This window comes from Podarcis filfolensis (assembly GCF_964270895.1).
Source record: "Podarcis filfolensis genome assembly, chromosome: 9".
Classification (NCBI taxonomy): domain Eukaryota; kingdom Metazoa; phylum Chordata; class Lepidosauria; order Squamata; family Lacertidae; genus Podarcis; species Podarcis filfolensis.
Genome location: NC_139610.1, coordinates 77,717,505 through 77,743,649, shown reverse-complemented (window position 1 = coordinate 77,743,649; position 26,145 = coordinate 77,717,505). Strand labels below are relative to the sequence as shown.

Genomic DNA, 26,145 nt, shown 5'->3' with positions numbered 1-26,145 from the left:
GAGCAGAATAATAATAATAATAATAATAATAATAATAATAATAATAATAATAATAATTTATTTATATCCCGCCCTCCCCAGCCGAAGCCGGGCTCAGAGCGGCTAACAGTAAAAATGATACAACATTCTAAAATCATTTCATTATAAAATCAATTCAAATCAGATTAATGGCAACCATTGGGCTAGAGTTCTGTGAGGATTGCCAAAGGAGGGGGTCAGGTGTGTCCTGGTCAAAGGCCTGGTGGAACAGCTCTGTCTTGCAGGCCCTGTGGAAAGATGTCAAGTCCCGCAGGGCCCTAGTCTCTTGTGACAGAGCGTTCCACCATATTGGGGCCATGGCCGAAAAGGCCCTGTCTCTGGTTGAGGCCAGCCTAACCTCCCTGTGGCCTGGGACCTCCAAGATGTTTTTGTTTGAAGACCGTAAGGTCCTCCATGGGACATACCAGGAGAGGCAGTCCCATAGGTACGAGGGTCCTAGGCCGTATAGGGCTTTAAAGGTTAAAACCAGCATCTAAACAGAGCCAGCCGACCTTCCCTCCTTCCGCCAAGGAGTCTAGCCAAAGAAATTAGCAGAAGGCTCTTCTATTTAGAAATGGGGAATGCAGAATATTTCCAGTTGCAGCAGCTGACTGAAACCAAAATGACTGATATTTTAAGCAGCTCCTGATATTCATTGCCCACCTGCTTCCCCCTTCAGCCTCAGCCCCTCTGAACAGACTGGGGCCCATGTTTAACCTTTAGGTTTGCAACTGATGGAGGGTGTTCAGCCAGTGCATGACAGTCAAGGGCCTCAGGCAGGAGAAAAAGGCACAAGCTTTTCCCAGCGTCCCCAGACGGGGTGTCGACCATATGGCCAAAGCACTTGGTCCGAAATTCCCATCCCTTGATGCAGCCCCAGTGCATGCCCACACCAGCCCTCTTTCAGCACCATGGGGGGTGGGGGAGTGGCAGGGTAAAAAGAATAAAGTTGTTGTAGTAGTACGCAGCCCAGGTCCTGACATCTCTCTGCCTTTTTCAGGCTGCTTGCAAATGGTGTGCTTGGAGGCACCTGCTGCAGAGGGGGGCCCCCACCTTGTGCTCCAAGGACCCCCCCAAGGGCCCTGGCTGCTGCCATCCGCAGGTGACAGCAGGGCTGCTCCATGATGCGCCAGAGTCAAGGCCAGGCTCCTGCCACTGCCCTTGGTCTATTGTGACTTCATGGACCCTCTTGGACTGTAGGCGCCCACCCAGCACCCTCACGTACCAGCTGGGTGACCGGCCGGGCCAGGCTCTGAAAGGAGCCCCTTCCCTTACGCCAGTCAGAGAAGGCTCAAAGGGCACAGAAGTGGGACTTCTTACCATGGACCTACATCTTCCATACTTGGGAAACGCATTTGGAGCAGAAGAGGGCTTTGCCAGTTCTGCACTGAGCCCTCATGGATCAAGCTGCTGTGGGAGCTGCCTCCTACTCCTCTGGAACGCAGGTCTCCTTCCCAGTGGCACCAGCAACTCCTGCACGAAAGCACCACCACAGAGGGCTGCTGCATTCACAGCTTTTGGGGGGGGGAGCCTCCTGGGTGCAGTGGGCAGGATGCGGGCATCCCTCTCCCTGCACTGCTTCCCAGAGACCCTCCCCGAATCGCAAAAGGAACGAGCCTCTGAAAACAAATCTGGCAGGGAATTCTTAAGAGACGACTCCACATGGACATCGCAGGCCTGAAGGATTGTGGGCAAGGACTGAGGAGGGCAGGCCCAGCCAAAGCACTGGCCTAGACTTCAGCAGTAGTCCAGAAGTGGGCAGCCTTTGGCACCAGGAAGGCCGCCAGGCCCAGCTGCAGCGCCGGATCTAAGAGCAGCAGGAGAGGGAAGAGGCTTTGGGGGACCCAGCTGCTGTGTAGAACTCACAGTGCCATTGCCAGCCCCCACCCACAAGAGTGGCCTGCCCTGAAGCTTCCCCCCCCCAATACTGGACAGCGTCTGACTGGCACACAGGGCAATGAACGGTTTGGTGGCCTGGCAGGACCTGAGTTTGAAGTTGCTCTGTGAGTTGGGTTGAGGGTTCCCTGGGACTGCGAGGCAAGATCCAAATGTTAAAAATAAATCAATATGCACGAATCTGGCTGGGCAGCGGCCATTTCTCCACCACAGGGCAGGTGAGCCTGGCCAGGACTGCTTCCCCAGAACCATTTGCGGGAGACCCTGCCTGAGGGGCACCCGGAAAGCCTGGCCACAGCAGCGCCAAGGGACCCCCTCCTCTGCCCCCTCCTTCCTAGCTGGGACTCAAAGACCCTCCCCAGCAGCTCACCTCCTGCCTTGGAGTCCCAGACCCTGCTTCTGACAGCAGAGCCACCACCCCATAATGTTTCAATGGCTCCAACAACAGGGAAGTCTCCAAACAAGCTGGGCTAGGGCAGCTTCCACTGCCTCCCCCCTTTTGGAAGCAGGAAAAGGTGCATTTCCTCTTTGCTGGAATGCCCAACTGGGGACACCCCCCCAAAAAAAGCCCAGGAAATGAACACCCATCCAAATCTCTTTGCATAGGTGTTTGCCTTCTGGGTTGGGGGGGCACCGCCCAAAAGGTGGTGCCAGGAGGACATATCCAGGGAGCTTTGTGGTTGGTGGGAGAGGGACCCCTGCCCCCCCCGACTCCAAAGAGACTTAGCAAGCAGAGAGGCAGTTTTGCCACTAACTAGATGCCGGCAGGCGCTTTACGCCCATCACCCCACTGCCTGATGGAGCCGCCCCTGCCTGCACAGGCCCCCCAGATGCCTCTGACCTGAGAGGCAGCACCGTGTGGCTGTCTTCCCTGGGCTAGGGGGGCTCACGGAGCCCCGTCAGTGAGGAGGGCTGCTGGGCCACTGCAGAGCCAGGGACAGAAAGACGGCAGACTCAGGAGTTTTTTCATCCGCCACAAAACAAGGCCTTGTGAAGTCAGAAGTGCAGAGGCAGTAGCCGCTTCCAGATGCTGGTCAAAGCAGCTAGCTCTACGACAAATGAACTGGTGGTGGTTTGAGCAGGGGGGGTTCAAGTCTTGCCAGGATTCTACCGTACAAACTTCACCATGTGCGCTTCAGGGTCCTCAAAAAGCTGAGCCAACCTGCAGCTAGCCAACCCCTCCCTGCTGGCTGAGGCAAGCGCCGCACCCAGACTCCTGCTCCAGCCTTGCTGTGGGTCCCATCCACTTGACCCACCCATGAAACAAATCCTGCCAGCCGCTTCTCCAGATGCAAGAAGCTTTTATTGCACAGATCCGAAGGAGGGAAGAGCCTCTGCTCCAGGCATCCCCTGGTCCAGGCGGAGCCCCCTCCTCAGGCAGAACAAACAAGGGAAACTGAGGCAGGGAGGGCAGGGGGCCTGGGCAGGGCAAGGAGGGGAAAGGGGGTGGCACCCACCCACATCACCCCTGTGGCAAGAGGCAGCAGCTTGGCTCTGCCGCCCTGGCCGTGGCAGCGTGGGGCTGACAGCTTCCCTGCCCCTGAACTCCAGGGCTGGGCATCTGCAGGATGCTCTGCCTCTTCCTTCCAGACTCAGTGCAGCTCTGCCAAGTGAAGGTTGCCCCCTGCCCCAGCCACAGCCACAGCCTGGCTTCCGGGGGCAGAGGCCACCACATGGACGGGCTTGTTGGGCAGCAGAATCTCCCCGACCACCTGCCAGGAAGAGGGAAAGAAGAAGAGGGGGGTCAGCAAGGAGCCTGGCAGGAGGCAGGCAGGCCCCGTCCAGCAGGGGGCACTCCAGCAGGGGCAGAAGTAGCCCAGGAGAGAAGCGACTGTTCAGGGCATGTGCCCGTCTCCATTCTCAGCCCTGGGAGTGGGGCTGCCAGCAGAGGCGGCAACGTGACTCAGCAGGCGCAGGAGCCTGAGCTGCTGGTCCTCTTACCTGGCCTGTGCCCGTGTGGATGGCGCTTGCCCCACTGGTCCCGCTGCCGCCAGCCAGCACCACGTCTCCCATGCAAAACTGGGCCGAGTAGAGGAACTCGCCCTGCGTGGGGCTGCAGGGGAAGGGCAGGGTTTGCCACAGGCGAGACAGGCGCAGGTCCCAGAGCTGGAGGGCATTGCGGGGCACCCACGAGCCCGTCAGGACCTGGTCTCCCTACGTGAGGAAGAGAGAAGGGCACAAGTCAACTCCGCTGAGTCTCCCTCCCGGGCTTCCTGGCTCAAAAGCACGTGCAGGCACACCCCCAAGGCATGCAGCCCAAGCCCTCTTTGGTGGCCTCCTCTCTCTGGGAAGAGAAGAGCCTGTTGGACCAGGCCAAAAGGGCCCAGCAAGCCCAGCACCCCTTTCTCACAGTGGCCAACGGCACAGGCTGCCCCCCCCCCCGTCCCTGCCATCCCTCCTCCCTCTCAGTGGAACTAAGAGCAGAAGCCGAGCCTGGTCCGTCAGGCCAGTGAGCCCGCTCGTCCCTCTTCTGGCAGCAGCCAGCCAAATGCCCCACAGGGAAACCCACAAGCAGGAAACCCTCCTCCGCCAGAGACAGCAACATGAGGAGATCAGTCGCTGAGCAGCCCTTCTCGCAATTCTTAGACTGCAGTTCTTAGATTGCACTCTTGAGGGTTCAATTTCTTGTTTTAAATGTGCAAAGCCATGTGCATTGATGGTGCTATATAAATACACGTTAATAAAGTTAATCATGATGCCAGTCATTGGAAGGCCAACCAGCCTCTGTGGAGAGGAGTGCTTGCACCCGGCTAAGACTCCGCCAGCCACAGCTATTCCTCAACTGCAGTAGTTGCAGGGAACTCCCGCCTGGACTACTGCAATATGCTCCATGTGGGGCCACCCTTGAAGGTGTGTGGAAGCTGCACGGAGTGCAGAAGGGGGCCACCAGCTCAACGAATGGAGCCCTTGGTCACCAATCCTAAAAGCACCAAGAACTACCATGCAAAAAGTGGCTTGGGGTCGAAGGACCTCAGGGATGCCCCCTTCCAAGAGGGACCACCTCAGACCTTGCACTTGGCAGGAGGAGGTCCTGATGGTGGGACTGCAGGCGGGGGGGTACCTGACTGGTGCCGACCCTCCATAAGTCCACCTCCAGAGCGGCTTCCTGCTTGTGAAATGCCCCCATCCTTGGTGAGGTGCGCCTGTTTTCCTCCTTATGGACATTTAGGCAGGATGTTAAAGCATCTCAGTTCACCCAGACGCTTGATGCCTGAATTCCATCATTTCTGGCAACCTTGATATTATTTAGCAGTGAAAGTGTATGATTGTTTAAACATATTTTAAAGTTTTTCTGTTGTAGTTTTTCTGTTCTGCCACCCGGGGCTTTTTTGAGAGAGAAACCTGGACAAAAAGTCCAATGAGTAAATAAATAAAAATCTAGACCATAAGAACCCCACTAGATAAAAGTGATGAGCCAGTGAGGCTCCCCTCCTTCCAGCTCCTCACCTTCACATCAATCCCGGGGCCACAGATGTGAGGCCCGTTGATCACACTCCTTGCACCTTTGGACACCCGCTTGTCCCACACCTGGCACAGGGAAGAGCAAAAGGGTGAACTGTGTATCCCCCTGTATGCAGGAGGCAGAGGCCAGGTCCCCACTGCCCCCCACAGGTGCAGAAAAGCAGCAAGAGAAGGTCAGGAACTGCACGTGCACACAGATTGCCTTTCCGAGGACTGACCTTGACAGAATTATCCCAGCCCCCCGTCAGAAAGAGATGCAGCTCTGTGGGGTGGAAGCGCAAGGCAAAGATCCGCCGCGAGTGTCCACTGAGGGGTGTGAACTCATCCCCGGCCATGAAATCTGGGGCATGCATGATGTGAAAGAGCTGCAGAGTGGGAGAGAAGCGTTAGAGGCAGGCGGATGAAGAGCATCCCACGGACCCAGAGGGTGCAGATCTCCAGATCTCAGGCCACCAGCACTGCAGGCTCACCTGGTTGGTGTGGCTGTCGTAGAGTCGGATATGGCGATCTTTGCCTGCTGTGGCAAAGGAGCTTCCGTCCCGGCAGAAGTCCATGGCGTTGATCTCGTTCTCCGTCTCTGGGGAGCAGAAGGAGAGGGGAGGTCCAGGGCAGCAGCAGGGGTCCCCCAGCCTAGGCCCCCACCCCACCCCACCCGACCCCACCATACCTGTCCAGGAAGCCAGAGGGTAGTGTGAGAGCAGGTCGTAGATGGAGATGGTGCCATCCGCCCCGGCAGCCAGCAACAGGCCTGGCTTCGCCCGGTGGAACTTCAGAGCAGTGACTGCTTGCCGTGTGCGGTGCCCCGGGAACAAGGAGGGGCCAGGCAAACCCCTGGAGGCATCCACCAGCTGGGGGAAGGAGAGGGGGGCAGGGTAGATGGGGCCCCATGCAGAGAGGGGGGCGGAAGTTTCGGCTGTCTCTCCACCCACTGGGCTAAGGCGGGGGGAGCCCAGGGCGGCTCAATTGCCCCCTTGGGGCACCCAGAGGTCCCCTCACCCTCAATCCGCCAGCAAGAGCCCCTCAGGCCAACCCCTTCCGCATCTTCCTTTGGCCGAGGTCTGCAGGACCCACTTGGGGGCTGCCCCCTCTCCCCGCTCACCTGCACAGAGCCGTTGCCAAAGCCGGCTGCCAGCTGCCCCCCACCCGGGGCAAAGCAGAGGCTGTAGATTCCATGCGCATCCTTGCCAAGGGGCACTTGCCGCAGGCAGGCCAGGCTGCTGGGGCAGCAGGAGTCCCCTTCGGCCGGCCACACCCCGTCCTTGCCGCACCCGCTCACCACCAAGTCCCGCGAGACCTGCAGCGCCTCCGCCAGGCGCCGGTGGGCCATGAGCCCCGGGAGATCCCTGGGGGGAGAGGGAGCGGAAGAGGGCGCTCGAGGTCAGAGGCAGGGGGGCAGCGGGAAACACCCCCTACCCCACGGCCGCAGGGGCAAAGGGGCCTGGCGCGGGGAGCCATGCGGGGCCACGCGCTCCCCCAGCCCCTTCCAAGGGGTCCGGTCCGCTCCCCAGCCAGGCTCTTGCAGGTCAGACGGGGACGGAGAGCCGAGTCCCGCCTGCTGCGCTTCACGCCCTCTCCCGCGCAGATAAACTGCCGCTGGGCTTGGAGGCTCGCCTGCGGAACTCGCGGCCTCGGGACGCGGCGCCGAAGGGTGGGCCAAGCCGCAGAGGGAGCCTCCAAGCCCAGCTCCGTTGGGGAGAGCGAGGGAGGATGACGTCACGGGACCATCACCGCCTTTCGGCTCACCTGCCCGCCTCGAGCGCCTCCTTCAAGCGGTCGCCTTGGCAACGGACGCGCCACCGCCCACCGCCACGCCCCCAGGAGGCGTCCCATTTCCTCTCATTGGCTGGAGGCGAAGAAAGCGCCGCAGCCGCTGATTCGACCTTGCGGAGCAGCGCCGCCTCTTCGAAAGGCGATTGGCTGGGAGTTTCTCGTCAGGAGAGAACGCGCCTTGGCCCCGGGACGCCGTCGCTCTTCGTTATTCGCGCCAGGCGCCTCCTGGCCTCCTTCCTGCCACAGAGAGGAGGAGGGAAAGCACCTCCGCGGCGCTCCCGCCTCAGCATCCGGATCCCGAGATACGCCCCGGAAGAAGAAGCGGAGACGCCTTGGCCCGCAGAGATAGAAACAGGAAGAGGAGACGCCTCCATCTGACTTCCGGGTTAAACTGCCTTGTTGTTTTCCTCGCCCCCAGAAAAAGGGAGGTCGAGGGGCGCGAGGCGAGTCCCGGCTGCACCAGCAGGAAGAGAAGCGGGACCGCGGCAAAAAGGCCGCGAAGGGCGAAGATTCGGAAGCAAAGGCGGCGCCGCAGTCCTGGCGGAGCCGGAAGTGGCTCAGAGGCAGCCGGAGGGTCGCTGTCACGTGACGCGAGCATGAGGGGGCGGTGCTTAAGCTGGTAGCTGCGCCTCCTTCTGGCCGGGAGGTGGAACTGGGCGGCGAGGGGGCGCTGCGGGAGCCGCATCACCGAAGTACAAGGCTGGAAGGGGACCCCGGAGGGCGTGTAGCCGCTGGTCGGCGGCTTTTCCGCTTGCGTTCTCCGCCCCGCGGAAGCCTCAGTGGGTCGACCCTCGTGGAGCGAGCAGAGCTCAGCGCCTCCCGCGTGACTTGGGAGAAAAGTCCCCTCACTGTTCCGGGAGGGAGGATGCAAGCCCAGCTGGGAGGGGCTGTTCTTTGGGGCAAAGGGCTGCAGTCTTTCTCCTAACGACAACCAGGCCGGAGTCGCACCCTTGGTACACAAAGGACACAATTCCACTTCGAAGCCGGAAGCTGGCTTGATTGTGTAACAGGCGGGGTCAGGAGAATCATCGCTGCATAAAAATTCAGGCACCTTCTGCCTGAGGTGGTGCGGTCCTCTGGCAGGGCTTCTCCCGATTGGCCTCCATGACCCTTGGGGTCCCCTTCCGACTGTCCCACTTTATGTGGAACCTGTGCAGAGGAGGGCAACCAAGATGATCAAGGCTCCGGAAATTAAGCCTTACAAGGAGTGCTTGAAGGAGCTGGGTATGTTTAGGGGGTGGGACTAGATGATCCTTTGGATCCCTTCCAATTATGCCAACCAGGTAGCTCTGGTGAATTTCAAACAATTGGGCACAAATGCACTTCAGAGCAGGTGAAGAAACATGCCTTGGAGACAGACACAAATGCTCTCTGAAAGGCTGCAGAGCAGACAGTTAAGGGGGTGCTGTGGCAGGGCCAGGCAGGAGGGTTCACAGCCTAGGCTCCCCGCTGCAACTTGGCTTGTTTGGGATTGTGGCCGGGCCAGCAGGGGGAGGGGTACTTCTAGCACAGCCCACCCCCACCCCCACTGGCCAGGCCACCCCTCCTCCTGCTAGTTGGAACTAAAAACATAAGCAGGGCCTGCTGGGTCAGACCACTGGCCCACCTGGAGCAGCTTCTTGTTCTCACAGCTGCCAAGCAGCAGCCTGTGGGAAACCAGCAAGCAGGATTCGAGCACAAGAGAGACTGGGCTCCTAAGTTTCATCCCTTTTAATAAGTCACAAAACCAAGAAATTAAAACAACCAAAATACAACAGTAGGAGAGCACAACACCCGTTTCACAGAAAGATGGTCCCTGGTACAGCTTCTTAGGAAGCAAAAACCCTGTGGGACATCAAAAGGGGGGGGGAGGCAGAGATCCAGGATATGAGATCAAAGGGGGTACACATTTGGCCACATTCAAAAGGGGGGGGACCACAGTCTGTGTCCCTCCGAGGCTGAGCAGGAGGGAGGTATTCCAAAAGGTCCTTTGCTCCCACACGGAGCATCCTTCACATTTATCAGTCCGAATCTGCTAGGAAGGGGGGGGGCAGTCTGCCTGCCTTCTTCTGTCCAAAGAGCAGCTGCAGGGATTGAAATGGAGGTGGGTGGTGAGGGGAACAGGTCACCCCCCAGTAAACATTCCAGGTGCTGCCGCTGCAGCTGGCAAGGGGGCTCCATGTGCCAAGGCACCGCCCCTCACTGGGCACTTTGGCACGTCCTTCACAGCAGGTCCCAGGGCCAGGCGCTCACGGCCCCCTCGGGCAACATGGCTGAGCCTCTGCAGAGAGGGCGGCAGGCAGGCAAACCGAACTTTCCAGTACGCATCACACAGGCACAGTCAGGGGCTTCTCCAGGCCCTGGAAACCAGCCCTGCGGCCTCTCTCACAGCCCCCTGCTTCTCCCTGGCTACCAGAAAGCCAGGGGGACCCTCTGGTCTCCCAACATAGGAAGGAGTTGCTCAGCCTGGCCTTCTGCCAGGAGCAGCAGCAGCCCAGCTGGCCCCCAAACAAACTTGCCCTGGCCCCAGAGAGATCTCAGCAGCCTGGCTGCAGTGGAGCAGCCACTTCCAGAGAGCCATCCGGCAAGAGTGAGCTGGACGCCCCCTTCTAGATGGAGGTTTCGTCACACTTGGCCAGGGGGACCCCTGCCAGGTAGATGCGGGCCTGCTCCGTGTCCAGCTCATTGATGTAGAGGTGGGGGTAGCCGTTGAGGCTGCCGTTCTTCTTGCTGTTGGCCAGCGGGTGGCGCTCATCCTCGGGGGAGCTGGGCGTCTGGGGCTCGTGGCTGCAGCTGGTGGTGGTCGACTGCATCAGGTCCAGCCCGTTCCGCTCGCGGCAAATCAGCTCCCGCTGGAGGCGCTCCCTCCGCCGCCGCTCGTGCACGAGGAGGCAGCCGCTGCTCACCAGGACACCCAGCACAAAGCAGAGCACCCCCACCAGGACGCTGTAGCTGCGCTCCTCTGAGCGAGGGGCACTGCTGGCCTCCCGCCCGCCAAGCACCAGGCTGTAGGCAGCCACCACCCCGCCCACCCCTCGCTCTGTGCAGCGGCAGGTGTACTCGCCCAGCGTGGCTGCGGCAGCCGTGAACTCCAGCCCATCCCTGCGCAGGACGTAGGCGGAGGTGTCTTGGGAAGGCCTCTGCCACTCGCAGCTGGACCAGGCAGACTGTGGGGCGCAGGGCAGGACCACGCGGGCAGACAGGGGGGCCAGGATTTCGACCACCGGGGCAGCCTCTGTTGGGGAAAAGGAAGGCAAGGGATTCAGAGGGCAGCAGGAACTGGGGAGGGGGTGGAAGCACCAGGACAGCCCATGAGCAGAGGCTGAGGTGCCCATCCCCCCAAATCTTCATACTGTGGCAGCTGATGCCCAGGCGGCACCCCACCGAAACCTCCTTCCCCGCTTCACAATTCCCCCTCTAGCCCCCCACAGGTCATCTCTCCCGCCCCACAGCTGACTGTCAGAGGGAGCTCCCTGGGCACTTCCTCTCTGCAGGAGAAGGTTGGACGCACCTGCAAGGCCTTCCTCTGTGGGGCACAGCGCCAGCACCTTGGTTGCCGTCATATCCTGGACCAGGCTGAGGAGAGGGAAAGGGGGCAGTTGCTGAGCAAAGCAGCTGGGCAAAGAGGCAGCCTTCCGAGAGGCCCAGCACCCAACGAGCCTCCTGCTTTGAGAGAAGGCTCTGCTTGCTGCCCGCTGGCCGTGCACAGTGATGTCCTTTTAAAATGTGGTTTGGGGGCGGCTATTGGGTTGGTTTTATTTTTATTAGGTATTTTGTGGTTTTATATCTTGATTTTATTTTATGAATCACGCTGAGACCCCCCGATATAGGGCAGTATATAAGTTCAATAAATAATAGTAATAATGTCCGTGGTGACCTCCCCAACCCCGACACTGGCTGGCAGCAGAGTCTATCGCTCCAGGCTCCCCCAACTCCAAGCAGAGGTGCTTCTGAAGCTGCACCTAGGAAGGCCTGCCAGCTGCATTGGGGCCCTGGCAGCTCTGCTTTTGCAGCTGGGCCCCCAAGCCCCCACCCTCACTCACCCAGCCTGCCCATGGTGGTCCATGCAGGCCCCCTGCTCCCTGCTCCAAGCACAGGCTGGGTCTCTGGCCAGGACACACTGCTGGCATGTCCTGTACGTGGCACAGGTGGAGGTGCTGATCTGGGTCACTTCGCTGTCAGAAGCCACAAAGAGCCAGTTCTGCAGAGGAAGCAAGAAGAGAGAGTTGCTCATTGGGAGATTGGGGGGGGTCCCAAGGAGGGAGTCTGCAAAGATGCATGTGAGGGAAAGGTCCCTCAGGTGCGCAGCATCTCCCACATGGGGGCAGCTGTGGCCATTGGGGGGCAAATGTGGAGCAGCCGCCCAAGTGCTGCCCTGGCCATTCTGCAGAGACAGAGAAGCAGAGTTGGGAGGATCAGGAACTGTTCCCTTTCCAAGAAGGAAGGAGGGGCAGTTTCCCTGTTCACTCAGCCGGACAGCTTCCCACTGTCTGGCAGGGGCCACGAAGGGCTGGACCCTGAAGAGGAGCCAGGCTCCCCCCTTCCTCCAAAAGGAGGGCAAGGAAGGCCAAGTCCAGCCCTTTTGGATGGGGGTCCCAGGGCCAGAGAGAGAAGATCCCATTGGCCCTGGGACCCCTTGAGCCTTCTGGGCCAGGCCAGACCCACAGGTCACTCACCTGGTGGAGCTGCAGGTTGCGGATGGGCTGAGCCTCAGCAAACAGCTCCAGGTCCTCTATCACCCAGGAGGTTTCTTGGCTGGTCCTGACCACCTTGTGCAGGTGTCCGTCCTCTGGAGGAGCAGAAGGGCAGTTCAGCCTGGCCCCCTCCGATACCTGCCTCCCCACTTGGCATGCCTACCTGCTGCCCAGCCACCTCCTTACCTGTTCCCAGGTACAGGACATCATACTCTTGCCCAGAGAGCGCCCTGACCCGGTGGGCAGCCAGCCGGCAGTACTGGGTGTTCAGCTGGACCAGCAGTGGAGAGCCCTGCTGCGGGTGGACAGGCTCGTCCATGAGAGGATGGTCACGAACAAAGGTCAGGACTCGGTCTGGGAGGGCCAGCGTGGACCCGATCCCCTCCAGCTTCAGGCTCTTGGTGACACACTGAGGGGAAGAGAGGATGGGGGGCTCAGGATCGGGGGGCTTTGCTCAAGCCCAGGGGACCCAGGCCACCCAGCACCCAATGCAGCACCCCCCTGGGCCTCACTCACTGCCCCCGGCCGTGGGTCAGGAACATCGTCCTGCATGACACTTGTCCACTTGTCGCAGTCGCGCCGGAACTCCTTGAAGCGTCCAGCCATGGCCCTCTGGATATCCTGCAGGCTGTAGGCGCAAATGGCACTCCCCTCCTTCCTGAAAGGCACCAGCAAGGCAGCCTCACTCAGGGGGGCGGGGGGAGTGGAGCCCTGCTCTGCCAGCTGAGACAGCACCCCCCAGCAAAGCAGCCTCCCCCTGCCAGGCCAGCCATTCTGCCACTGGCCTTCCCCTTTCACCTCCATCTCGGCCCCCAATGAAACTGGCTGGGAGGGAATCCAGGAAAGTCGAGAGCAAAGCCCTCCATTATGCAACCCAGAAAGGATTCGTGGAGACTGACCCCAACCACCAAGCAGGGATGGCTTGGAAAGGAGCAAGGAAAGAAGCTGGTTGCCACAGCAGGTGAGTGGAGCCCCCATTTCCAAGGGCAGTCTACCTCTGAAACCTCTCTGCTAAGCAACAAGCACAGGAAAGAGGCAGCTGGCATTCAGGTCCAGCTTTGGGGCTTCCCCTCTGGTCTGATCCAGCAGCCAAGCCTTGCCAAGGCGTCCTGCCGCTCCTTCCGCCTTCCAGAAACAGACCAAGCCAAGTCCTGCTCCTCCCTCTTCAGCGCTGGCTGCCTCTGCCAAGGCTGGCTGGCACTGTGCCCAGGGTGGCAGGCAGGACAAGGTGTCCCAGCAAGAGAGAAGCAAGAGCCCATGTTGATGTTGCCGCCGCACCCACATCTGGGCAGAGAAAAGCCTGCCTGGTGGAGCAGCCCAGAGGGAGGCACCTTCCCTCCTACCCTGCCCGCCCCAAAGGTGGCCTTGCCATGGGTTTCGCCTCCCTCACCTGTGGGCTGCAAAGACCCCATAGAAAATGGTGGCGTTCCAGTTGTCTGACGACAAAGTGACCACGTCCTTCAGGATGCCAAAGACGGTGCCGCTCTGAGGGTCTGAGCAGACCAGCTGCGTCTTGAGGAAGGTTGTCCACCTCTTCTGCAGCGTCTTCTGGCCTCCCAAGTCTCCCTGCAGACAAGTGGGCAGAGATGGAGGGGGCAATGCAGGCACAGCAAGGAGCCCCCACCCCAGCAGACATTTTGGGTTGGGGGAGATGGTGCGGGGGCACTGAGCCAAGGTGGTTGGGGCAAAGAGTGGAAGGCCAGCTGAAGCAGGAAGTGGGTCACAGCCCCATAAGGAAGGAGGACATGGGGCTTCCAGGGAAGAGGGAGAACCAGCTGGGCACCAGGCCTCAGCCCCAGAGCCCCCCGCCCCCCATCAGGGCACTGACCTTGCAGACTCTGGCCACGCGCGCAACCTTGACTTTCTCGTAGAAGTCGTACTCGCGCGCAGTCTCCGTGAAGAAGAAGTAGATCTTGTCATCTTCGCCGTTCTCACTCTCCCGCACAAAAGCCGAGGCCACAAATTCGGGATCTGGGCAGCGGAAAAAACAAGCAAAGCTCCATGCAAGGACTTCTCCAGCCCCCCGCCAGGCCCTGATCCCAAGACACCACCCTGCCCAACCACAGCAGCCGCTGCCTTCGCCAGCTCACCATTCAGCCAGGCCACGGAGTTTTCTGTTCGGATGAACTCTGTAGGGTTCCCTGTGGCTCTGGAGATGATGGGCTCCGTGGCCAGGAAGTTGTTGACTGTGGCTGCATACAGGACGCCATCTAGGGGGCAAAGAGGCATAGCAGGAAAGGGCAGGACATGGGGGGCGGGAAGGGCCACCTCAAGGCTTCATAGATGGGGGTGCAAGTGGCCGCACACCAGCAGAGCGGCCAGGCTGAAGACGAAAGGGGAGGAGCCAAGAGGGACAAAGGCCAGGGCAGCTACATCCATGGCAAGGAGGAGCCAGAAGGGCAACTGGACGAGGGCAGGGAAGGATCCGGCCCCCACCCCACAACAGAAGCAGGAACAAGGGGCTTGGCACTCCCCAGCCACCCACGGAGGCACCTGAGGTGGCCCCTGGCTTGTGGGTGCTGCACTGTTCTGCCAGACCCTCACAAGCCCCCCCTTGATGCGCCCCTCCCCCCATACCTGCCATGATGGCTGCAGACGGCTGCAGGGGCTCAAAGGGGCACCTCCCTCGCCCACTCTCCTGCCGCTCCACAGTGCGGAAGTCGCTCACTTTCTGCAAGAGAGGAAGGACCCCCAGCCATGTCTGCACGTGAACAGCATGGAAGGGGGTGTGGGGCCCCTACCCTCTGAAACCCTCCAGCAGGTGCCAAGGGGTTTTGCGGAGTTGCCCCTCCCCAGGGCTGAAAGACATCTGTCCCAGTCAGGGTGGAAGCAATACAGACCCCCCCAAGTTGAAGGGTAGCGCTTGCAAGACACACACACACACACACGGCTGAGCCAGGCAGCCACTCACAATGTAGCCACATTGGGGGCTGAAGGAGAAGGTCCCACAGACAAAGAGGTGCGTCTGGTTGGCAAACTCCAGGATGCGAATGAAGTTGTGGCATTCGGCCTGGGAGGCGAGAGGGAAGCAGCCATCAGCCGGGTGCGAGAGGGAGAGGCCAGGAACCCCCCCCCCTCCTGGCCTTGGGGGGAGCCTTTTGCTCTGTGGGGCTCCAGGATATGGGCAGCTCCACAGCAACACTGAGAGCCCTCGGGGGTCCCGCCCCACAAGCCCCCAGCAGCACTTACCTCTTTTTTCCCTTTCAAGGTGCAAGAGATCTGGAGATTCTCAGGCACATTCCAGGCTATCTGGAAGACAGTGAAGAAAAGCCCCAAGGCTTGCCAGTGGCCATCTTCCCCTCCCCCACCCGGGGAGTGGGGCACAGAAGACCCTTCCTGCTCCATGCAGCGGGGCTGTGATCCCCACCCAAGCAAGGGAGAGGCAGGCAGGGCCACCATCTGATGCTCCTGGCCCAGCAGAGGCACCTTGGCCAGGATGGCAGAAACACCTCCCCCCCCCCCCAAAAAACCCCACCGCCTTGCCCTGCCCCAGTTGCTCCCTGCCCAAGCGACAGAGGTAAAAGGAGGGCAGGGGCCACAGGGCTCAGGCCCCCCAACCATCCCTGGGGACTCGGCTGCCACCCAGCTCACCTTCTTGGCCCCCTGACTGATGGTGCCCACAGGCAGGGCGAGGAGGGTGTCCTTGGCTCCCACGTAGAGCATGTGGGATCGGGGATCCACCCGGAAGGTGCTGTAGTTGGAAATGGCCTCGTGAGAGAATCGCTGCACCAGACCCTCCACCTCTGCAAAGAGAGCACCCGCGGGTGACTGGCCGGCACACAGCACCCAAGGCGTATGCCAGGCATGGGGGCAGCAATTCAAAGGTGGGGAGCAGCCAAAGACATGCAAGCCCCCGGCCAGTGCCAGGAGGGGCCAGCTCTGCCCCCCTCCCCACAGTGCACTGAAAGACGCAGCACAGGAGAAGGGGTCGGGGGGCAGGAGTGCCTCCTTTAGCCCTGGGGAGGCATCGCCCCAGAGCCTCCATCCCCACAGGGCTTGTGTGCAGCCCTGGGCAGAGAGGGGACTGGGCACGTCCAGACAGGAAGGCCCCCCTCCCTCCCATATTACTGGGTGTTACTGGGTTATTGTTCTTATTTTGACTTTATATATTGTGATATTTTCTGTGAACTGCCCAGAGACATCCAGCTATAGGGAGGTATAAAAATTCAGTAAAAATAAAATAAAATAAATGGTGGCAGCAAGCATCACCTCCAGCCTTCGCCCTCCAAGGAGTGGGGCCACAGCCTGTGCCAGCTGCACCCACCCAATGCCAGCCATGCCTGGGTGCCACCTGCCCTATGTCCAGAGCTGCCCAGGCACAGAGGCAGTCGCCACGCTCAGCGCCCAGTCCTGGACCACTTGCAGGGTTGCCTGAGTAGCTCATCCGCAGCCTCTTGGGCCAAGGGAGGACCCAGCAGATGACAGTCCTCTGGCCATGCTGCTCTCACCCCGAGAAGGGCTGCAGGCTCCCCTCATCTCCTGCTGTGGGGCCTGGCTCTCAGCGATTGGCTGGATGTGGGGGACCACAAGTTCCTGCTTGACAGCAAGACTCTCCCCCACTGTGGGGTGGGGGTCCCTGGGGTGGGGAGCGAGAGAGGGGCCTCATGGGGAAGGGAAGGGCTTTTGCTGCAGAATCAGCCACTTTCAACAGGATGTGCTTTAATTGCTGCTTTCCTTTTTCGCATAGCAGCTGGTGGGGTCCCTATTTTGCTATAAAAGGCAAAGAGAAAGGCCCAACAAAGAGAAGGCTGTTGGGGGGCAGTTATCAGGACATTTCTCAGCCCCCCTCAAGGAGCAGGAAGAAAAGGGGCAGCGCTGCCAGCAGGAAGCTTCCAAGAATGATTATTAGGCTGACCTTTGGCAGCCACCGACTTCTCAGCAAACATCCCAGGAAGGGCGTTGCAGGAAAGGGCAGCAGCACAGAGACTGCCTGCCAGTCGCCTTCAGGGACTGCCACCCAGGTGGGCAGCTGGTGGCACTTGCAGAGGAGACCTGAACCTCCCAACCCTCAGCTTCACCGGATGCCCAGAACTCCCAGGGTTAAGAGAAAGAGAGGAAAACATTGTTCTGCCCATGTTCTCCCGGCCAGGCCTGGCTCTGTGCACCTCTTCCATGCCCCACTTCCCTTGCCTTTTCCCTAAACAAAAAAGTCCTTTCATCACAGGAGAGTCAACCCCCACCCCGCCCCACAGCTCTGCAATATTTCTGAGGGGAGGCAACCAGACCTTCCTTCAGTTTCCTTGCACCTCAAAGGCCACTGCTCTCCCCCCTTCCCGTTTGTGTGCATGCAGAAGTGATGCAGACAAGACCTGTCCCTCCCCATCTGACAAGGTCCAGTGCTGCTGCAGCCAGTGAACTGGTGGGAATGGGGTGGCCTGCCCACCACCCACCCCAGGCACTCCTTTCGTGGGCCCACTCCAGAGGATCTAAGGTAAAGGACCCCTGGATGGTTAAGTCCAGTCAAAGGCGACTCTGGGGTTGCAGCGCTCATCTCGCTTTCAGGCCAGGGGAGCCGGCGTTTGTCCACAGACAGCTTTCCGGGTCATGTGGCCAGCAGGACTAAGCTGCTTCCGGCACAACGGGACCCGTGACAGAAACCAGAGCGCACAGAAATGCCGTTTACCTTCCTGCTGCAGCTATACCGATTTATCTACCTGCACTGGTATGCTTTCAAACTGCTTCCTTGTCAGCGCACGGAGGCTCAAGGCTGAGGGCGGGTGGGGCAGCCTGTGAGGGGGCTGGCGCCTCAGGGCCTGGCCTGGCAGGCATTGTCTGAGCACAAGCACGCAGAGAGCCACAAACAATCACATCTTTTGAGAGCAGAAATCTGAAGGAGCAGCCAGAGGCCAGAGCAGCGCTGCAGAAAGGCTTCTGCACTAGCCGCCTTGCTGAGAGTGGGGGAAGAGAGGCAGGGGCAGCTGCCACCATCGTCCCCGGCCAGGCCAGATGGTCCGCGGTGACAGCAGGCCGTGGCCAGAGTGGCATGCAAGGTGGCCAGGCACAGCCAAGTCCCCCATGGCTGGGTTGGCAGGGAGCGGCGGTGGCTCCGTAGCCAGGCTAGGGCTCAGACAGCAAAGCCTTGGGCTGGGCCCACATTCTTCTGGCTCAGGGCTCAATGCCCCAGCCCAGGACCCACATAATCCCACGTGGCCATCCAAGGCAGGAAACCATCTTTCCACACCTTGTTTTGAGCCCACCCCCACAGCACAAGCCATGGGCCTCCCAGGGCCAGGGCCTCCCTGCCTCGCCATGATGCCCCACGGAAGGAGGGCCCCTCTCCCAACCTGCCCCCACCTCCATCCGGGCTCTGCACGCCACGTCTGCCACCAGAATCTACCATGTGAGTTAAATAGCCTTTTTTCAGAAGCCATCAAAGTTGCCGAGAACTACAACAGCCCCCCCCCATCTAGTCCAGCATCCTGTTCTCCTAGATGCCTCTGGAAAACCACAAGCAGGATGTGAGAACGAGAGACTTCTCTCCTCCCGTGGTTTCCAGAAACTGGCCTTCAGAGACATTACTGCCTCTGCCTCCTTCCTCTTATCCATCTGAATCTTCCAACATTCAGTCTCGTTGGATTCTGTCCCTGGTAGCTGAAGAGGAACAGAGTCACCAGGGCTAGGAGCCTCCGAGAGCCCTCTCCTCCGCCATGAATTTGTCTAATCCTCTTTTAAAGCCATTCAAGCTGGTAGCCATCACTGCCTCCAGCCGCCCTTTACAAAAGGCCTGAGATGGTGAAGTCCAGCCATTGCTGGAGTTTGAAGTCAACAGAAACAGATGGAGAAAACTAACAAAAGGAATTTCAACAGAGATTAAATGTAAAACTCTGCACTTAAGCAGGGAAGAATAAGCTGATGGACAAAAAACAGGCTGGGTGTCATCTGGCTGATAGAATCGGGAGGAACCTTAAAGGTCATCCAGTCATATAGAAAGGAACTCAGGGTTTCGGAGGAGACCACAAGTTACAGAATGAGTCAGCTGCAGGATCCGGCAGCCCAAAGGCCTGACGCAGACCTGTCCTAATGGACCCACTCGCTTTCGCTTAGCCTTGCCATCTCACCTAAAGGGCCGTGTCTAGGGCTGGACAAATGGGAAAGTGTCCAGAGGACGGCCGCAAGGATGGGGGGCTGAAGACAAAATCCTGTCGGTGGGAAGCTGAGAGATGCTCCGCCCAAAGAAGGGGCGACACAACAGCCACATGTGGGCATTGGAAGCGCTGCCACTTTGCCGGATGATGGAGCAGATCTGCTTTCTGCTGCTGAGGGTTCAAATGACAAGGGAGAGAGTTTGGATTGAGACCCAACACTAGGAAGGGTGAAAGGAGCAGATTCTGCCTGGGAGCCACGAAGGGTGGAGGATTTAGAGCAGAGACTGGAGAGCCACCCATCCGGGATGTGGACTCTCCCCCATCCCACCTCTGGAGGTTTTCAACCAGTGGGGGGGGGGCATCTACAAGGACTGCTGTAGCTGCAATGATCCTGCTCTGCTCTCTGCGCACATCTGTCATCACGGCCCTTAAAGTGGCAGCAACACAAGCGGGGCAAATGGAGGCAGTGGCCTTTGCCTGAGTCAGACCCCATTGTCCATCAAGCTCAGCACTGCCCACACTGACTGGCAGCAGTTGGGGCTTGAACCTGGAAGCTCCCACACAGAAAGCAGGTTCTGAGCCAAGGCCCTTTGCAGGGGGGTCTGCCTCGCAGCAAAGGGGCCCCCTCCCCACTGCAACCATATCATGGGGGGGCTTCTGCTACTGATCCCCAGGTTGAGCCAGTGAGAGATCAGGCCCCAGGCAAGGCAGGCAGGTGAATGAAGAAGTGGAAAGAAGAATCAGTAGATATTGGGGGCTTCACAATGAGGGAAGGAGGGTCCCTCAAAAGGTGTTCTGCTCTGCTTGGGGGCCACCCCCCCCCCACAACAGAAGCAGAACCAAGGGGCCTGGCATCCCCAGCCAGTCTCAGAAGCACCTGAGGAGAGCTCCAGAGCTGGAAGGACCCAGAGCATGTGGGGCTCCCCTCTCCTTGGGTCCCCCCCACCCTGCCCCTTTCCCACAACACCCACACCTGCTTCTCAAAGCTCTTCAGCTCCAGGAAGGGCCATCTGAACAGCATGGGGGGTTGCATGGGGGGGGCTGAAGACTCACTGGAGACAAAGGGAGTTGCCCCCGCCCAGGAAGGAATCAGTGTCAAGTCTGCCATTTCAGTAGCCTTCAAGTAACCACTGAGCCCCCCCTCAGCACCCCCCCCAGCAAGAGCCTGTGTGGGAAGCACCAGAGTGTGGGAACGTGATCTCTGTGGGTGATGGCAGTTCCCGGCAGCAGATAAGGCGGCCGCTGGCTTTGCTCGGAGAAATCCCTGCCGCTAATTAAAGAGGAACCTCCGCGGCTGCAAGCAGTCAGGTGCCGCACAACGGGCAAAGCAGGGCTGGGGGCTCTGGCGGTCCCAGAGAGGCAGCCCCACAGCCCCAAGGGGGCCGTTTCACAGCAAAGGGCCCTTCCCCACTCCAGGGCTGCCCTGCTGATGCCAGAGGGAGAGATCCTGTGTCTGCTCAACACAGGCAGGCCAATGGAGGGCATGCAGCCCCAGAGAGGAAGCAGGCCCCATTCCACTTTGCAGAGTAGGCCAGGCAGCTGGAAGGAGTGGGGCCAAGGGAAGCAGCTCCCCTGCAAGAAGTGCCAGCCCCCCAGCCCTCAAGACCACCCTCTGACCAAGGGAAAGGGGGCCCAGGGGCTCATACATGCCACCCCCTGTGCCAGGCACTCCCCAGTGCCAAGAGGGACTCCCCACCCACAGCCCCACCCATCTGCCGGTGGCTTGTTCCCGACACCTGGGCGGCCCCGTGAACATGCCAGAGAACCAGCCTCCCCCTGGGGCCTCTTGCCGGCTGGGCTCCTCCCTTCTCAGGGATTGGCAGCCGCCACTTAAACTAGCCCCGGGCCACAGTCAGATGCACAGGCCACATCATTCCGCCTAGGCAAGAACGTCCCTGCCCACCTGGCCAAGGAGCATCACCCGCCTGGCCACTGCAAAGGAAGGCGGAGGATCTGCCCCCGTCTGCAGGCCTGGGGAGCTACACAGGAGGGCACATCCCAAAGCCATGGGAAAGCAGCACCCAGAGACCCTGTAGCCCAGGACAAGACCATCGGCGGCTGCCAGGAGGGTCAGTTGAGACATCTGCCTGGGCCCTGCAGGGCTGCTGCTGCCTGCCCGTGCTGAGCTACAGGGGCCCCAATGGCTAAGACTTGGCTTAAGGCAGCATTCCTACACTGAAAGGTTTTGCCTCCCTGCTAAAATCTATTGATGTACAGAATTCAGTCCATTTTGGCTCCTTATTCTGCAGGTATTTGCGGTTCCCTGTGCAGCACTGTTCAGTGGCTTGCCTAAACCCACAGCCCTGGAAACCTGGCACAGGCCCCCAGCCATCACAAGACACACTGCCAGGCAGTGACCAGGAGAAGAGCCCTTGCTACAGTGACTCCTGCCCAGACAATGGATCCCCTCCTTGCAGAGGCTCCTGCTGCCCCACCTCTCCTCAGCACCCCAGAGGGGGAGGAGGAACCCCGGAGGTGGTCAGATCAGGCGGGGTAAGGGAGCCATCCTGCCCCAGCCCAGGCCCCTTTCGGAGCAGCCCCAGGGGAGAGCCCAGCTGGGCACCCCAGAGATCCCAGCCTCCGCCCTCTTGCAGCAGAATCCCGGCACTCAGCCCTGCCCTTTCCCGGCAAGCAGCTGAGCACCCAGCTGGATGTGGCCCCACATTCCACGGGGGCTGAGCTGCAGGGCAGCCCCTGCACAGCCCCCAGACAAACACCCCAGTGTGCTCCAGGGGCAGGAGGCCAAGGCTAAGGGCCTCAGGCACAACACAGAGACAAGGCAGGCCGTGTGTGACCAGAGGCCGGGGGGGGGGGCAGGCCAGGCTCCCCAGTCGGGTGGGAAGCGGCTGAGTCCTTCCCTGAAGAGAAGCAAGGCCTCACCCCTGCCAGGCATGCAGCCTATCCCCAGCTGCCCACAAAGCCCGGCCAGGCTTGTTCCCTTTCGGATGACACTGGGCACCTCGGCTCAGCTCTCCCACCAGGCCTGGCTTCGGGAGGAGGGCAGCCCTGATCCAGGCAAGCCCTTGCCAAGGGAGCAGGCCCTCAGGCTGCTTGGCCAGGGAGTCAAGCGTAGGGCCTGCACAGTGGGGGGCCCTAAAGACATTTAGTCCTGGGGACCCAAACGCCCAGGGTGATCTTGAGATGGAGAATGAACTCAGAGAGGCCTCCCAAGGAGGAAGTGCTGCAGCCATGGGCAATTTCAATTAGACCAGCACTGTCTGCGAGAATAGCTGGCCAAGGAACCAACCAGAGACAGGGCAATCTTGGGCTTGATCCAAAGTGGTTCCCAGCACTTGGTGTGAAATGTTAGGTGTTGTTGAATGGACTGAGAACAGTGACCCAAGTGCTCTCCCATTCAAGATAAGCGTCAACAACAGTCAGTTTGACTTCAAAAGAAGCAACTTTCCCCAAATGAGGGGGCTGTTAAAAAGGCCGTGTAAAAAGGGCCATTCGCTCTGGAATGCCTCGGGGTGTTTCAAAGCCACAATAATGAAAGCTAATATCTCCATATATCCGCAGATCAAGGAAGGCCAAGAGGATGCCAGCATGGTGAATGAGCAGAGTCAGAGCAGCTTCCCTGAGAAATGAGGCAAAAAGGGAACACACACTTTGGCCCAAACCTCTGGCCCACCCGAGAGTTCTCAAAGAGCAAAAATGTGAAATGGCGGATCAGCAAACAAAAAAATGTCCCTTGTCCCTCAGATCAGCCTCCATATCTGAGGACTGGAACATGACCAACACAGACCAGTTTTTAAAAAGAGATCCAGGAGGATCCTGGAAATTACAAACCGCTTAACCGCTTAGCTTAAGTGGTGGAACATATTGTCAGAGACACAATGACCAAGCAGATAGCAGAGCAGGCAGGACTGAAGCAGGGCAGATTCTGCGGGAAAGCTCCTGCCTCCCAGGCTGTTCTTGGGGTTCTCTGAAGAGTATCTGCAAGCCATGGACTGAATGGATCCAACAGACACCACACTTCAGATGTCAACTACCTGCCGAAGACTCCAGAGGAATAAGAGGAGAGGCCCCGGGGAAGCAGAGCGTGGGAATAAATTCTGCAAAAGGAGGGATGTAGAAAGTGGAGTCCCCCAAAGGTCCATATTGGGACCAGTGCTTTTGAACATATTCATTGGGGACTCCAGGCAGGGGGTCGGGTGTGGGGCAAGTAAAGGGAAGAACTGGGAGCCTTAAAATGTGCTCCCTGTTGTTGGGGGAGGGGGGCTTGCATTAGGCACTGCCATGGGAATGGGCCTTCCTGGAGTCCCCAACTGGAGCTCTCCAGTATAGCAGGGCTTGAAGCAAGTGCTCAGCAGCTAGGCTAGGAAGTCTCCCTCTGCTGTGGGAGGAAGCTGGGAATCGCCCTCAAGTCCTGCACGGGAACTTCCACCCACCGGCTGGCTAGCCAAGCCCCCAGTGGTCTGATTCAGCAGCAGTCAGGTTCTCCTGATGGTCTTATAAACCAAGCCAGAAGCAAGGGGGGGCATTGGCCCATCGCACCTGCCTTGCCCTCTGGCAGAACAAGGGAGAGGGATTCTCCTCTGCTCTGTTTGTTCCCTGAGATACCAGGAGGTTAATGCACAGAGAGAAAAACAAGAACTGATCACATCAGCTGTGTTTGCTGCTTCATCTTATGTGAGTTGAAAATAAGTAACAGTCCTGAGCATTGGTATAAAGCTTTAGAGTGTGCTGAGCACTTCCTGTACATCATCACACTTAGCCATCACTGGGGTAAAGCGGGAAAGTCATGATGATGCCTGAGGCTACTTAGTCACTTCAGGCCAGAAGTGACTTCCTTCTCCTGGGCCCCCTGCATTGCACTAAAGTAGGGAGGAATGCAAAGCTTCTAGATGCGCCCCCTGCCCTGGCTCATGTCTGGAATGCAGTGAGTAGGACTAAGGGCCTCCAGGAGCATAACTAAAAATGCAGGGCAACTCAAGCCTGCAACAACGTCCTCAAGGAGGAAGCCAGGGCAGTTGCTGGGAAGGAACCAATTAGAGGACATAGCGGGACTTGCAAGGCGCAGAGGGAACCGAGCGTTCTTCATGGCAGCCCTGGGCAAACACAGCCAAAACAACCGGCGGCAGAATCAAGCCAAAGAGATGCAACACTTGCAGAACGCTTTGCTGCAGGATTTTATATGTTGCTGTGCATTTACAGCCTGCCCTTCACCATGCAGTCCAAGGGTGGATGATGGACAACACATTACAAGAAGCAAACTATGCAACACAGAAATGTTACAAGACCATAAACGAACTGAATCAAGAGGAGTCAGAAACAGCAACAACACTATAATGAGAGGAGGGATATTCTGATCTCATCCTCCACCCAAAAAGGCGCATTGTTACCTAACATGACATGAATACAGTAATAAGGGCAGGTGCTGTTGGGTGCCAGGAAGGGCACCCCACCATCTCAGGGGCCACCAGGAAGAAGAGCCCCCCCTCTCTCACACCCCCCCAGTGGAGCTGCCAGCAAGGCCTCCCTGCAGACCCCAACATCTAGGTGGGTCTGGACAGATGCCGCTGCTTCAGGTGTTTGGGGGCAAGTCAGTGAGGGCTCTGCATGCCAACAGAAGCCACAGAAGATTTGAAAATAGACACACTTGTTACATTTGGAAAATCTTAATAAAAACATATTTAAAAAGCAAACAGAAGCCACAGAAGCACTTTGACTCAGGCCCTCAAGCACAGCACCAACCAGTCCTGGTACAATATGTGTCTTCTGCATAGTCTTCAAGGGCAGCCCCACAAAGAGCACTTCAGCTGCCGTCTATTGAAGTGACCAGGTTGCGGGTGGCTGCAAGTGGATGGTGCAAGAGCATCTCCCTTCCATAGCTGGTCCTGCACAGTATAGGATCAAGCCTGTCAATGCCTATTCCAGGAAGCAGGACCTGGGAGCAGCCCCTCCCTGCTTGGGGTTCCCAGAGGCCCTTGGGACCTGAGGCTGCCAGTTGCTGGCCATCCCCAGACAGAACATGGCTGTCATGGCAGGAGCCACCGATAGTCTCATCCCCCATTAATGTGTCTTAATTCTCTTTTAAAGCCCCCCAAGGTGAGGATCATCACTACAGCTTGTGCCTGTGAAGTCGAGATTGACCACATGCTGCTTGCTTGTAATTTGCTGTTTTCAATCCTACATTCTGACTTGTCAAAGTGCTGGATAACTGTAACCTTAAAATTCTGCAGCCATTCTTGCCATGAAATCCACCCTCTTGTCCAAGGCGGCCTCCTCACCCTTTTCTGCTCGATTCATTTGCCTCTCTCCCGCTGCTTGTTGCGCATTGCTGTTCCAGCAAAGCCTGGACGCTCAACCCGCCCGTCCCACTCCTTCTATTCGGGGGTCTGAGAGGCCGAGGGGTCGGGGCTTGGCCCCAGGGAGGCGCTTCCAACGCGACGAGGCCAACAAGATCTCGCAGGCTAGGCTGGCGGCCCGCAGCACCCCAGTGCTCCGGCCCGCGAGGGACCCTTGCCCCTGGGGGAGTCTTGCTCCGGGGTTGGCCATGCTGGCTTCCGAGCGGGCGCCACCTGCCCCGGGACCCGCTGCAGCAAGTGCCGTTGCCGGGGGACCGGCAGCCCCCCTCCGAGCCTCGCCCTTCCGCGCCCAGCCGGGTCCGCGCAGCAGGGGACGGAGACAATAGCCCGGGCGCGGGCATCCCCCTCCCCTCCCGGCTGCGGCAAAGGCAGGCGCTCGGGCATCGCCGTGCCAGGCGGGCGGGGCGCCCCGAGACGCCGCTTCCCGCGGGAGCGCGCGCCGCGCCTGGGCGTGCCGGGCGGCGAGGGGGCGCGGGGCGCGGGGGGCAATCCCGGGGGTCTTACCCGGGAAGAGGCGCGCGATGCGGGGCCGCGCGGCGGGCGGCGCCCCCGAGGACCCGGGCGGCGGCAGGAGCAGCAGGAGGTGGCAGGCGAGGAGCAGGCGGCGGAGGGGCGCGGGCGGAGGGCGCCGCGCCAGCCCCATCCCGGGCACAGCCAGGCCCACCCGGCCGTCGGGGCGCGCGCGCGCTCTCTCGCTCGCTCCCGGGTCTGGCGGCGGCGGCGGCGGCGTGTCGTCGTCCTTCTCCTTCTTCCTCGCTCGCTCGCTGCTCGCTGGGCTGCCGCGTGGCCCCGCCCACTCCCAGGTGGGGCGCTGACGTCACTCGGTCCGCACTCCCAGCCCCGCCCGCCGCGCAGGTAGCGTCGCCCGCAGCCCGATCAGGTGCGGCCGGGGGCGGGGCTTGGCGGGGCTGGCTCCGCCCAGGCAGAAGC

General features: G+C 59.6%; 3 protein-coding genes across 9 annotated transcripts in view; 1 reads left to right on the top strand and 2 right to left on the bottom strand.

The window, feature by feature from the left end:
* Window positions 1-2,094, top strand: part of LOC310742634 (maestro heat-like repeat family member 5) — a 45,503-nt gene extending 43,409 nt beyond the window's left edge. For all 3 annotated transcript variants that reach the window (XM_083572061.1, XM_083572062.1, XM_083572060.1), the window contains one exon: window positions 1,019-2,094. The gene's annotated coding sequence lies outside the window, so the exon portion shown is untranslated. The remainder of the gene's footprint in view (window positions 1-1,018) is intronic.
* Window positions 2,095-3,195: 1,101 nt separating this feature from the next.
* Window positions 3,196-7,699, bottom strand: LOC310742635 (ribosome biogenesis protein WDR12 homolog). 5 transcript variants are annotated; one of them, XM_083572066.1, is made up of 8 exons: window positions 7,120-7,699; window positions 6,476-6,719; window positions 6,044-6,224; window positions 5,847-5,953; window positions 5,595-5,741; window positions 5,362-5,442; window positions 3,856-4,068; window positions 3,196-3,626 (listed from the first exon to the last, which is right to left on the bottom strand). In XM_083572066.1, the coding sequence occupies exons 2-8, from the start codon at window positions 6,701-6,703 to the stop codon at window positions 3,507-3,509; spliced, it is 1,077 nt and encodes a 358-aa protein (XP_083428192.1). In that variant the 5' UTR covers window positions 6,704-6,719; window positions 7,120-7,699; the 3' UTR covers window positions 3,196-3,506. The 5 variants fall into 5 exon arrangements, with proteins under 5 accessions (XP_083428192.1, XP_083428189.1, XP_083428191.1 ...); XM_083572063.1 differs by having other exon boundaries at window positions 3,957-4,068; XM_083572065.1 differs by lacking the exon at window positions 5,595-5,741 and having other exon boundaries at window positions 3,957-4,068.
* Window positions 7,700-8,841: 1,142 nt separating this feature from the next.
* On the bottom strand, window positions 8,842-26,033 carry SEMA4F (ssemaphorin 4F). The gene is made up of 14 exons (XM_083571252.1): window positions 25,720-26,033; window positions 15,411-15,562; window positions 15,009-15,068; window positions 14,731-14,829; window positions 14,397-14,490; window positions 13,910-14,029; window positions 13,648-13,790; window positions 13,210-13,385; window positions 12,336-12,477; window positions 12,006-12,228; window positions 11,802-11,914; window positions 11,169-11,326; window positions 10,637-10,701; window positions 8,842-10,360 (listed from the first exon to the last, which is right to left on the bottom strand). Exons 1-14 carry the CDS (start codon window positions 25,856-25,858, stop codon window positions 9,735-9,737), a joined length of 2,310 nt encoding a protein of 769 aa, XP_083427378.1. The 5' UTR covers window positions 25,859-26,033; the 3' UTR covers window positions 8,842-9,734.
* Between the last annotated feature and the right edge of the window lie 112 nt (window positions 26,034-26,145).